The 13,760-nt window shown below is 38.6% G+C and overlaps 1 protein-coding gene across 1 annotated transcript; it reads left to right on the forward strand.

The window, feature by feature from the left end:
- The first annotated feature begins 2,746 nt into the window (after positions 1–2,746).
- On the forward strand, positions 2,747–13,061 carry isg20 (interferon stimulated exonuclease gene). Its single transcript, XM_034175786.1, has 4 exons — positions 2,747–2,864; positions 5,542–6,180; positions 10,164–10,364; positions 12,702–13,061. Exons 2-4 carry the CDS (start codon positions 5,566–5,568, stop codon positions 12,894–12,896), a joined length of 1,011 nt encoding a protein of 336 aa, XP_034031677.1. The 5' UTR covers positions 2,747–2,864; positions 5,542–5,565; the 3' UTR covers positions 12,897–13,061.
- The last annotated feature ends 699 nt before the right edge of the window (positions 13,062–13,760 follow it).

Below are 13,760 nucleotides of genomic sequence, written 5' to 3' on the forward strand. Positions count from 1 at the left end.
TGCATAGTTCCTATTTCAGATGATGTAAATATTTTAGTTATTGACTGTCTATTTTAGATAGAGTGGCTCCAGTTGAAAACCAGACACACCCCTTTGAATAACTCCTCCCCTGGATGAATGACAGCATTCGTAGTTTGTGGAAAGCTCCAGGTCCACCTACTTCACTGAAATGAGGTTTTAATTTCTTTTAATAATATGATGAAAGATGCGAGAGCTGTTTATTTTTCAAAATTAATCTTTAACAGTCAAAATCTCTGACTTCTTCTTAGTGACTTCTGGTGTTCCTCAGGGATGTGTTCTGGGTCCTACACTGTTCAGTACTCATATTGACTAGGCGTTTGGTAGTGTTGTGAACAATGGCACCTTAGGTGTCTTTGTCATCCAGAAAAGGTTTACTGACATCGACTTTCTGGAATAAACACCCAGCTGTGTTTGTGATTTTCTTGAGTCAAGATCCAAGCTTTCAGTGACAACCTGGTTTTGACCACCATGTACGCCATGAAAGTGTTGAACTTGTCGAGACATTCACTTATCTTGTCAATGACATTCATGTCTCTGGTCCTTGGACTTTCAGATTGAGGGACACATGGAAGGAGTTTATGGAGTCATGAGGTTGTTGGACAACGGTGTTTGGGGATGTTGATACCTTTGCAGTGGAATGATGGTCTACTCTTTGGTGGTCTGACTGTATGGCTGGGAGACGTGGATGGTAACCGATGGCGTAAGGCAACGGCTGGATGTCCTTTAGTGCAAGGTCTGTTCAGATGAGGTTTTGCTGCTGCTGGAATGATTTTGCGTATTAAAGAAACGGTTACGTAGGAAGCTCAGATCAGAACGATCACTTGTATTTTGAGGGAAAGCTGTAAATGTTTGGCTATGTGCCGCATTTCTCTGGGTGTGATCCAACACACAAGTGCCTCTGTGTTGAAGACTCCAGCAACTAAAAAAGGTGAAGGGAACGCCCACATTTCACCTGTGTGTTGCTGGTAGATGGTTACTCTTGAAAGGTAGGGATGGACCAGTTTTATGCCTGATTGGTTGCCATCAAGGAACCAAGACAGTTCTGTAGTGTTGTGGATGTGTAGATTTCTGGCAAATGTGCAAAGATTGATCGGGATCTGATCCGGATTGTGTATTTTGTGGACATTTGAATAAGCCTTAAACGCTTCCCATCTGACACTTGCAGATGTTTCAGTAGTATTAATTGTGAAAACGTATTAAATCTGGGTACTGTAGCTATTCTTGTTGAAATTTCCATTTGGTGGGATCCCGCAACAGACCCGGGTCTACATACATCAGACTGTACGTGGCATGGTCCAAGATCAAAATGCTGTCATAGTTACAGTCTTTAACTTTACTTACGTATTAAGGTTGCAGGAACTAGAAAGTAATCGATTCGGGAGTACAAATTATGGGATTTTGAGAACCAGGAATATTTTGTCACAACAGCACAAATGATTCCTTTTGTTTGCTTGCTTGGTGCCCTGTTCAGAAGAAGAAAAAAGTATTAATGTGGATACATTTTAGTCTTGGGAATAAATATTTTGTTTGCTAGTTCTGACGTCTTTTTGTCGTTGGTGGCTGTAATCCACTTGCACACTAAAGGATCACATTCGACACAGATGCGGTCTGTGACTTGGCTACAACAAGAAATGCGTTTGTGAGTGTGTGACAAATCAACTGACAGATGCTGCTGCTGTGAGTCCAAAGGCCCCAAAGGGGTAAACGTAACGGCAACCAGTTAACTTGAGGAACCACAGAGATTAAATCTTTACTTGTCATTTTTAAATAACTGATATTTGTATATTATATAGTTTACTATTTTACTGAATGAATGTCTACGTTACCATTTCATATGATGAATTCTTAATTTTTTTTCTGGACTTCTATGGATCCACGATAATAATATGAAACACTATTGTGACACTGTGTGAGGAACCTTGGGGTGATTTTTGACAGCCATTTTAAATTTGATAAGCAGATCAGTGCTGTTGTTAGAACAAGTTTCTTCCAACTCTGTCTCTTTGCCAAGTCCAAGCCATATTTCTCTAGGATTGATCTTGAGAAGGTTATCCATGTCTTCGTCACAAGTAGACTAGATTATTGTAACTCTCTGTACATTGGCTTGGATCAGGCCTCTCTAAACCGCCTTCAGCTTATTCAGAACGCTGCTGCTCGTCTTCTTTTGGGAAAGAAAAAGTATGACCACATTACTCCAGTTTTGGCCTCTTTTCACTAACTTCCGGTCTGTTACTGTGTTGATTTTAAAATTCTTTTAATTGTTTTTAAAGCCCTTAACTACCTTTTACTCTATATTGCAATTTTATTGTTATTTATTTTGTTATATATTTTTTTAATTTACGATGGGAGTAACTTGGTGCCCATTTTTTTATTTTTAATTACGTACAGCACTTTGGTCAACTGCTGTCGTTTTAAACATGTTTTATTAGAAATAAGGGTTGAGTTGAGAGAAGTGTAAAAGGACCGGAGCTTGTATGTTGTTGCTTTATACTCTCATATTTTGACACCTCTTTATGCAAAGAAATGGGAAAAAATTCTCAATATTAATTTCCTGCAGATTTATTTCTTCAAACTGTGATGAATGCCGTCCACACTGAATAAATTTTGATCAATAACTTTGATCTGTATTCGAATTTGTCATTGATGTGCCGCTACCGCCCCATAGGGGGCGACGTCGTGCGTATTTGGGTTGTGAAACAGCCAACGAGTTAAGAAAGAGCCAATCAGGACGCAGAATACTGGAGGACTAGTTCAGGCATGTTCACCGCCGCACGTGGAGAAAATCACAGATTTACTCGGTCGTTTAATGATTTGAAGCTGCTGTTCTGTCTGCGTTTGTCCAGGTAACACTCTTCCTGTGCTAAGTTTTAGTTGGACGGCTTATCTGCAATGTGTTGTAGTTTTTATGGGTTTTCTTCAGCTGTAATTTGATATTTGTAAATATGTGCGCTAACTTCATGAACACACAAGATGGTTTGTGATTAAAGTGAAATGTTCTTAAACGGATATGTTAATATTAATTACATTTTCAGTAGTCTGAGGCGTCTAGTTTTACTGAAACGTTTTTTTAAATATATATTGAACGGTGAAAGTAAGTGTAGTCATAGTTTGAGGTGAAATTTATGTTTTTGTGGTGTTTGACGCAGCGTAAGTCTACAAATAATTCACCTTGTGATCTGTTGAGCAAAAATAATTTTTTATTCCATCTTCTCGTGTGTGGGTTTTACGCTTTTGGTTTTGGACTGTTGGTCAGATTAACCTACCAAATCGAAGGCTTCATTTTGGGAAACTACAAGGAATTGCTAAATAATATTTGTAGGCCAATTAATAGACTTTTGGTGGCAGCTCTGAAGAAAAACATTGGTTAAACTTAGTTATGGATTGGGTTTCATGTAACAAATCTCCAGTGCCTCACAATCCAACAAATGTTAAATGTAGAAATTGGTCTGCTTGAGTCAGATTTTCATCCTGAAACAGCTGGTAGTAGAATTCTAGGGAAACAGTCATCTGAGAAATGAATGGAAAAACCAACTTAACAAAAATAAGAGTACGTTCAGTGCTCCTTGGCATTCATTCTACAAGTCTGTGGAACTCGACTAGAGGGAAGGAGTATATTCTGATTTGGTGTTTTTTCTGAGTGATTTGTCAATGAAGCAGATGAGGCTTTCAACTCATTGTATGGCCTAAAGTAACCTGACAACTGGTCCTGAATTGGGTCAAATACTGGCCCCTCTCTCTCCTAGCCTGTGATTGGTCGGCGGCTGAGACACTGATGTCACCCTCGCTTTGATGTGGCATGAGCGCTGCTCTCCTATTGGTCGTTTAGGAGTGGGAATTCCCACTCCAAAATGGAGGCCAGTATTTGGCTCAATTCAGGGCTGGTTGTCGGGTTAGGCCTAAAGTGTTTCTAAGTTTGACATGAACAAATTGTCATTAAATTGGTCTAAAACTAAAATGATATTTGGAAATTATAAACAGGATGTACAAACACAGTTAAATGTACTTGGAGTAAATATAGATTGTCAAGGAGAATAAGTTGTTTGGTGTGATTGTTGATGATAGAATTAGCTGGAAAGCGAATATTCAACATATCCAAAAAGTTTCTAAAAGTATTGCAGTATTAAATAAGGCAAAGTACATTTGAGATGGTAAACCACTACATACTTTGTATTGTGCATTGACTGCACCTTACGTGACTTATTGTACTGAAGTTTGGGGTAATAACTATAAAACTACATTGCAATCATTATTCATCCTTCAAAAAGCATTAAGAATAATTCACAATTCATGGTTTCGGGATCATACCAATCCGTTGTGTATTAAATCAAAGATATTAAAACTTTATATGATTTCATTTAAGACTGTTCAGTTGATGCGTAAAGTGAAAAATAAACAATTACCTTTAAGAATTCAAGAATATTTTAGAGAGAAGGAATGTATAATTTAAGGGGTTTGTATTATTTTTAAATTGCTGGCAATAGGACAACTAGGAGGTGCTTCTGTGTCTACTTGTGACCCAAAAAAAATGGAATAATTTACCAGAGAACCTTAAGCGATGTCCAGATATTAACCCGTTCAAATATTTATACAAAGAAATGGTATTTTCTAGATATGTATTAGATGAATATGGTTGAGTTGTTATATGTAGATGCTGTTATGCTGAAACCTTTGTTTTCTTTTTTGGAGCTGTCTGGAGAAATATTTGACTTTTATCTCTAGTTATGTGCTGTAGTTGTCAGATTGTGTTGGATATAAATGTCTATGAATAGGCATATCCCTGGTTTGATTTGAATTTATACAGCGGCGTAGGTGTTAAGCGTTGCTTCTGTGTACGCCTTTAGGCACTGTGTATTTTATTTTCTTATTTCTTTTCACCTTTGACTTTTCTGTTATGAGTTTGGTTGTTTGTATACAAGTAAATTTCTGTTATGCATGGGTGTCTAATCAATTCAAGCATAAACAGTGACATCTGGTGGAAGGCAAAAATTATAGCAGGCCTGCATTCCAGTGTATGTGCACACAGTAAATGCGTATTACATTTTTTTTGTGATAAATTAATGATTAAATATAAAAAAAAAAGTGTTTTGTCAACTAAAATATAGGTTGGAAAACACATGGTGCCGTAGTTTGTCTTAAAGTTTATTTTTGTTGAAATGTGTATCACTGGAAAGCCGTGACAAATTACCAAAGTGAAATTGTGTGTGGGCAGAATGGTAAATATGATAATTCTGGGGGAAAAAATGCTGAATATCGGCACAGATGATTGATGACTAATTTTTAGAGTGCGTGTGTACCCAATTATCAGTTGTACAAAGTTGAGTATGTAGCAATAATTTTAAAGAGAGAAAACAAGTCTGTAGAATAATGTCAACTATACTATAAATTCAAGTCCAGAATCACTTTTAGAGAATGACAGGAAACTTACAGAAGTATAAACTGGATACAATGGCTTCCTTAATAATATAACCCCCCCCCCTCTCTCTCTTTTTGCCCCCCCCCCCCCCCCCCCCAAAAAAAAAGTGTGGCTATCTGCATGGGTTGACAATGGCCATGTCCTCCAAAAGGTCTGAGTCCTCCTCACGGGGACTCCTCAATAACTATCGGTATCTGTGCAAGAAAACCATGAGGCTTCAAGGGGTAGAGAACCATAAAACCAGAAGGAAATTCGAGTTGAAGACCACAGTCTCCAGAGTGAATTGGAAAAGAACTGATCAGCATAGCCAACCACTGGATACAAATCGATCAGAATGTGGCACAAAGCAGCAAACCGAAGCTGGTCAGCAGCACCGGCGTGTTTCCCACAGCTCTGCATTTCTCCCCAAAGCTGACAGTCAAAGCCTGGTTTCAGCTCTGAGAGACACTTGGGATGTGGATAGCGGCTTCTCCGAGACGAGCCCTCCGGTCAGTGGGCGGAGCTCACCATGTCTCAGCTTTTGCCCCACCAAGGTGGTGGCAATGGACTGTGAGATGGTGGGCACAGGGCCCAGCGGGCGCTGTAGTGAGCTGGCCCGCTGCAGCATCCTGGACTATCATGGCAACATCCTCTATGATAAATATGTCCTTCCATGTCAGCCTGTGACAGATTACAGGACTCGATGGAGCGGCATCCAACAGCATCATCTCTACAATGCCACGCCTTATGCCCAGGCCAGGGAAGAGGTAAGGTTCTGTATGTCCTGTTTCAGTCAGTGTGTCTTATAATATTTGGGCAGGGTGAAGGTTGTAAAACTGTGACTTTAGGAATCCTGTTTTCAGATGCAAGCAATAGCAACTTTGTTTCAATAAGCTGTAAGAAGTAACACGCAAAGTCCCTGCTGTGAGTTGAAGGGTTTCTGCTCAAAGATGGCTTCAGTGAGGAGACGTGTCATTCTGCCTCATCTTTTGATAGTTCTAAACCAGCACATTGCATTATCTGTTTAAAAAAAAAAAAAAAAAAAAAATTGGAACGCAGTGGTGACTCTTCTCCACGAGCAGTCTTCAGTCACACAGCAGTCACTCTCAGAACAAGCTTATTATAAAAGACCCACAGCTGCTGAATCATCTGCTCTGACTGGTGTAATAGGATATCTTCTAATATACTATTACCCCGGTCCTAGGATATCTTACCCCACCCCTGACAGGCAACATTCCTACAGGGCAGCACTGATTAACCCAAACCTTGATAAGGCCCAGTCAGGATAGAGCAACCTTTAAACTCTATATTTCATGGATGTTTTATGGTCCCAGTTGAAGCAGTTTGATTGATGGTGAATGATATTGATATTCTTTCTGTATGTATCTATAGCTATCTACAATAGTAATATTTCCTATTCTGAAGTGTGTGTATGTATGTTTATTATATATATAATAAACATACATATATATAACATATATAACAATAAATATATACATACATATATGTATATATATGTACGTACGTACGTACATGTGTGTATGTATGTATATATATGTATATATGTGTATGTATGTATATATATGTGTATGTATGTGTATATATATGTGTATGTATGTATATATATGTGTATGTATGTGTATATATATGTGTATGTATGTGTATATATATGTGTATGTATGTGTATATATATGTGTATGTATGTGTATGTATATGTGTATGTATGTGTATGTATATGTGTATGTATGTGTATATATATGTGTATGTATGTGTATATATATAGTATGTATATATATATGGACCTCATTGACAACCTGAAATATGTGATGTGATGGAAAATACTCCAATTTAGTTTTGCATAAAATATCCACAGTATATGTGTAGAATTCACAGTACCATACCATCTTTATTTATGAAGCACTTTACTACAACCAAAGCTGACCCAATGTATTGTACACTAAAACATTAAGACATATATTTAAACAAGTTAGTAAATAAATATAGTGCAGACACAATAGTATGCAAAGAAACATATGTTTAAGAAACATAATAAAAATGAGGGGCCTATGTCTGTCACCTTTTTTCAAATCTCTTGTTGAAACTAGGTCATAAATATAAAGAGTAACAGATGGGAATTAACAGATTAATATAAATGTAGCATGAAATTGACAAATATGATTATTTGAAACAGCGTGATTCTCACTGGATGAGCAGCTCGGGAGGGGAAAGAATTAATAAAGATGTGTTCAAATCATTTTATCCACTAAATATTACAGCAAAAGTGGTTTCAAGTTGTTTTTGTTTTGTTTTTTTTCCTTGCACCTCTCCGTGGCACGGAGCCCAACAACTAAGCATGTAGTCACAAAGTTCTTCTGCTGTGGATTTTAAGGTGTGTGTGCGTGGATGCTTATTTGCCGTCTTTGAACAGATGTCCGTCTTTTTGCAAAATCTCACCGTCTAAAAGAACTAGCAAAACATTTTTTATTTCCTCAAATCCATACATGTCAACCTATACGGATTGTCCGTAAATTATACGGGTTTTTCCGAGTTTGAGTCACACGGCCGTACGAATAAAGTCTTACGGATATTCAGAGTTTGGTCTGCTGCGGCTCTGTAATCAATCGTTTCTGCAGCGTACTCTACTTTGATTTGATTTGCAATGCTTCAAACCACTGGCTCGTGGTTCTTTGATTCGCTGCTCTTCAGATGCGGTAAGTCCGCTTCTTAACTCCTCTCAAAGCCATTAAAATATCGTGAGTCGCTTTTGTGTGGATTAAAGTCGCTGACTGGGACTCTTGTCATGTTGTAGTCAAGAAACGAGAATCGTCCCACAAAATTGCCGCTTTAAATAAAATGACACCTCTTTCCAAACGCTGTTGTACAGAAAATAAACTACAATCGACAAACATTTTCCCCGAAATGAGACGTCCTGTGTTCTTTATGAATTAAACTGATGCTGACATACAGCACAGCCAGCTGTAAGAGCTCAGCTCAGATATATGGAAAGACATTCATGTCAAAATATAGAATGACTGATTAGATGCCATGTCAGTGTTCAGAGCAGACAAATAGGCTGACTGTATATGTATTTACTATAATAGTATGTGTACATGGTAATGTCATCTGTGATGGCATACAAAAGTGAATTGATTCTAAGCAGAATCTCATCAGTATTATGTTATGTATCTTTAGTCTGAAAGCAATTATCTAGTCTCTAGTCTGAAAGCATTATGAAGTTAACTAGTTCTTTGAATGTTGAGATTTTAATTGCCTCGTCTTTGAGCCCAATCAAAAACAAACTAAATCAATGGTTTTTTGCATGAGTTAGCTATATTTGTAAACTATTGTTGTCATATTCTGTATATACTCCTACAGGACGGTACAACATGCCATACTGCATGAGATCACAAGAGAAATTTAACAGCTGTTTCAAGTCCAAATTTAATCCAAATAATGCACCAAAATGTACCACAGGGCACTTAAATTTTTTAAATTTCCTGGAGGGGGGGGCCCAGGCGGTCGGATTTCGCGGCAAAGCCGCGAAGAGTTGCTGTCTTTAATTTACCAAGACGTTGGATTGCTGTGGTTTTTTGTTTTTTTCCTAAGCATCTGTGTGTGGAGAGAATTTCGCCTCATTCACAACATGACAGAATGTAACTATGCGCTGTTATGAGGAACAGCGCGGAACATTATTCTTGACCGTGCGTAATGGTTCCTGATGATAATTCTCCAGCAACACGTGCCATTCATCATAATGCGTGGGAACAGGTTGCAGTAGTTCCTGAGGACTCCTGACGCCTCTGCCTGAAATCATCACATTCTTGATCAGTGGCCAAGAATGTATACTTCATGGCATTCATGACTTGTGTAAACGCAGCATAAGGGGCGCCGGTGACCTCCCCCTTTGTGCCCCCAGTCATCATACCAAGTTTGGCTTTACTGTGGCAGTTCACCCCAAACTAAAACCGTGCCACATACATACATAGATTGCTATTTATATATATATATATAGATTTGAACTGAGCTTTGATTTCAAATGGTAATTTTGCACAAAATACACTGTAGCATTAAAATTTATTTTTGTCCGGGCACACTCCACCTTTGGCCTTTTCATATGAAAGGATTTGGACTCCCCTGGACTCACATAAGCAACAGGGAAGCTAAAATACTGAACAAAATAATGTTCCAATATTTTGAGCAGTTTTTTTTTTTTTGGTGGGGGGGGGCTGGAAACAATCTGTTTGTGGCAACACAAGTGTGGTTTCTTCATCCTTCAGTCATTACACTCTTCAAACTGTCAGCTTTATCAAGTTATATATTGTGATGTGGGTCGACTATTGAACTTGAAATTTCCCAGCTCTTCCCTTCTGCCTGTTGATTGCTATCACCACTGCATTAACACTGTTGTCTGCGCTCAGCCCCACCTCTGCCCCAGGAATACTTTGGATATCTTGTCATCACTGCAAGTTTAATCTGTGGACAGTGATGAGGTCGGAGCCTCGATGACAAACTCTGTTGTTGCAAAAAGATTCTTTTTGACTTGTCCAACTAAAATGGCAGAATCAGTTAATTTGTCGCGGCTCCCAGCCCTATGGTTAATCTATAGTTTAGCAGTGTTTTAGAATTCATGCTTTCTCTTTTCTGTTCCTTCAATTCTGTTCCTTCATTTGATGGGATTATTTCTGTGGCGTAACAAGAAAACTTCATGATGTTTTTTTATTGCGTGTATAATGCGAATTCTCTGCTGTAGATCCTCAGTGTACTAAACGGCAGAGTGGTTGTGGGACACTCCATCTTCAATGACTTCAGAGTGTTGGAGATGGATCATCCTGCTCACATGATTCGGGACACCAGTACAACACGTCTTTTGAGTTGCTTGGCTGGATTCCCCGGCCGACGCTGCTCCTCCCTCAAGAAACTGGCCAGTAAGCTGCTCAACAGGAAGATTCAGGTCAGGTTGAGCATGTTTTTATTTATTTATTTTTACATGCCTTACAGGGCACCACACCTGAACCAAATGTGAATAATGTTCATCATAAGGCCGTTTTCACGGTATCGTAGAGCACTGGGGTTGCACCGAAATTGGCCTTATATTTCCAGTATCTAAACATATTAGGTAAAATGTCATATATGGGTAAGTACATGATAGAATGAAGTACCTGTAAATAAAAAAAATATAGCAAACCAAAACTATCTTGAAAATATAGCAAACAGTTGAATTTTGGACAGAAATGACTTTCCCATTTGAAAAATTCACACTTTTCCAAGTTGAATAATTTCCAAGACAGAATATTCACCACAAAAATATTCACTGGTAAAATACATTAGAATATGTACTTTTACTAAATGATGCAATAGTGGCTATATCCAGGATTTTTTTCCACACAGGGTAGAATTGAAGCCGCATGAGTAAGTTTCCGTCCAAAATGTCCACTCCGACTTTTCCATCTGTTGCTCTAACAAGGAATACATCTTTGTGAATCAGATACACTTTTAATAAAGTGCATCTATGTTTGTCACCTTAGGGCAAAATATATCTGAACTATCTTCTGAAACTTGGTATTGAGAAGCATGTGAACATCATTCCGTCCAAAAGTGTCCACTCCGAAATACAGGTTTAAGTCCTCGGTATGTTAACACTGTAAATATTTCTGCTAAGGCAAGGAAATAAAAATATCCACTCACTTCATAATATACATATTATGCACTTGGGAAATTATTGGCTGTTAATTTTGAATAAGACCCACAAGGAATGTCTAAAATATTTTGTCCACTTCGAAACCATTTGTTACAAATCTTAAAGTATCCTGTATCAATCTTTCCTGATTTTATTGATTTATTTCTCTAATATAGCAAGACACTTGTGACATTATATACTTTTGAGCTATTTCTGACGGTCTTGACATTGTTTTAATTTTTTGCAGCCTATTGACTTAATATAATTATCCGAACTCCAACAAAAGATGCACAAATTGCTGGAATGCAGTACAAGAGTTATCACTTTGGGCCATGTATTAATATTTTCTTGAAACTATGGATTAATACTTATAAAAAAAAACATAATTTATTGTTATTCATACAAAAGAATATTTAGCTCTCATATTTGTCCCTTATGGGTAGAAAAGTTTGGCACCAGGGAAAAATATTTCACCAAGATTCAAATTTTTAGTGAATATTTCAGCTTCTACATCAACATTAGTCATCCAGTAAATGATATAAATAATCTAGGTAAGTTTTACTAAGAAACTTGAACTTATTTTAACTTGGAAATACGGCTATTACTGACAGTGGTAATTTGAGAGAAAATAAAGTTACAGCCAAAATTTAAAACGTTTCTGCAACCATAAAGGTTAGAGATATAAACTAATTACTAAAAACAGCAAATTGAAAACATCAATTTTTGACCTCTTTGGGACTGAATGCTCTACGATATTGTGAAAATGCCCATAAGGGAGTTTTTCCCAACCAAATAACAGGCGCTGCACTTCGTTTTCTCTTTTACCAAAACACTGATTTTTAATGACCAAAGTCAACTGAAAAGTGCTGTGAACGGGTGAATGTGTTGCTACAGTTCGTAAAGTTAAACAGTATCTCAGCTGATTCATGTTGCTAAGTGTGTTTCACAATAATGGCCCATGGGGGGGGGGGGGGAATTTATCATCCTTGACATCAGACAATGTGATGAGGGAGGGTGGTTTTTATTTTTCCTTAGAAACAGGACAAACTCTACAGTAAAACTTCTGAAGTTGGGAAATGAAATTTTTCCTTGTAATATGAATTAACATGTTTACGGCACTCAGTTTAGTTCTTTCCCGGACGAGGAAGCGGACAAGGAAAAACCTGTCTTGTACCTATGGTACTTAGTGTCCAAGCTACCTCCATTGTCCAGCGTACCACATGCATACTGGCTGTAAATGTCGCTCACGGTCACCTCAGGGGGAACGCTCACCCCGTACCGTGGCTTCAGCTTCTTGGCCTTATCAGCAGTCGTCCTTGTGTGGTTGTCAGTGACATGCGGCAAGTTCCAGGCCCGGCTCTGTAAACTTCATCCGTCTTCAGCCAAAGCATACGTGCCACCTAGCAGATGTACCGTTCTTGCAACAGCTGTACCATTGTCAATGAAATTTGTCAAAAAATTAATGTGGGTTGATTTCAGCATGAGGGCAGGAATAATGAGCTCTTTTTATGGGGCTTAAATTTTAATTTCTTTATTTTTGATTGGTTACACATCAGTGGCATGATGTTCATGTTTAAAATGCGTCCTGCTGATGATGTCTTGCTTTCGCAGGTGGGGAAGAAGGGTCATTGTTCGGTGGAGGACGCACAGGCATCCCTGGACCTGTACAAGCTGGTGGAGGGCGAGTGGGAGCAGGAGCTGCACAACATGTTGAGTGATGATGCACCGCAGCCCAGCTTCACCTCCTCCAGTCACTACATGCAGGACGAGTACTGGCCTGATGACATCATCGCTGATAGCCCATGAGATGGCGGCGTGACCCCGCGTAGGATGTGCAGCTGTGGAACGCACTGTGCTGTCTTGAGTAATGCTATGTCACCATCAGTGCAGTTTATTACATCAGGATCAAAGTGCTAAATGAGCGACGTGTTGAACAGACGGATGTGTTAAAGGGTTGTTGATTCTACAGTCTGATTTTTTTTTTTTTTTTTTTTTTTTTTTTTTTTTTTTTTTTTTCTCTGCGCAGAGATAGCGAGAAGTTATCACCCTGTTACAGGACTTGTGTTGGAAGCTTTGGTGCACTTCAAGGTTGCACATATTAGAGTGGCATAATGGAGTTTTTAGCACCATCTAGTGTTTCAAATAACTGAACCTTGCTTCTCCCATAAGAGCCTGTGTGATTATAAAATAAGAGCCTTTGTCATTGTACAGGCACACAATAAAATTTGTCCTCTGCATTTAACCATCGTAATTACAGTTAGACACAATCCATGTCTGGGTTTGTTTGTATGCATTGAAACTCTGTGATGGACTGGTGGCCTTTTCGGGCTGGACACCACCTCTCACCCAGTGAATCTAGCCCCCTGGTGACCCTTAATTAGAATAAGCGGGTGTAGAGAATGGATGGGTTACACTCTGAAATGTTACCACTAGATGGCGCCAGACTCCACCATGCTGCTTTACCTGGACGTCAGATCCTTAAAGCCACCTTGACACTTGGCATGAATTTGATCTCTGCACTACCGCAAAATTCGTCAGGTCAGTGCATCCCGTTTTGCACCATGCTATATAAAATCATAGCAGATGATGTTTGCTGTCAGAACTTGGATGATGAAGCCATTCTCCTCATGGCTCCCAGAATCAGAATTTATTTGCAACTGCAGGTTGTCT

This window comes from Thalassophryne amazonica, chromosome 8 (assembly GCF_902500255.1).
Source record: "Thalassophryne amazonica chromosome 8, fThaAma1.1, whole genome shotgun sequence".
NCBI lineage: Eukaryota > Metazoa > Chordata > Actinopteri > Batrachoidiformes > Batrachoididae > Thalassophryne > Thalassophryne amazonica.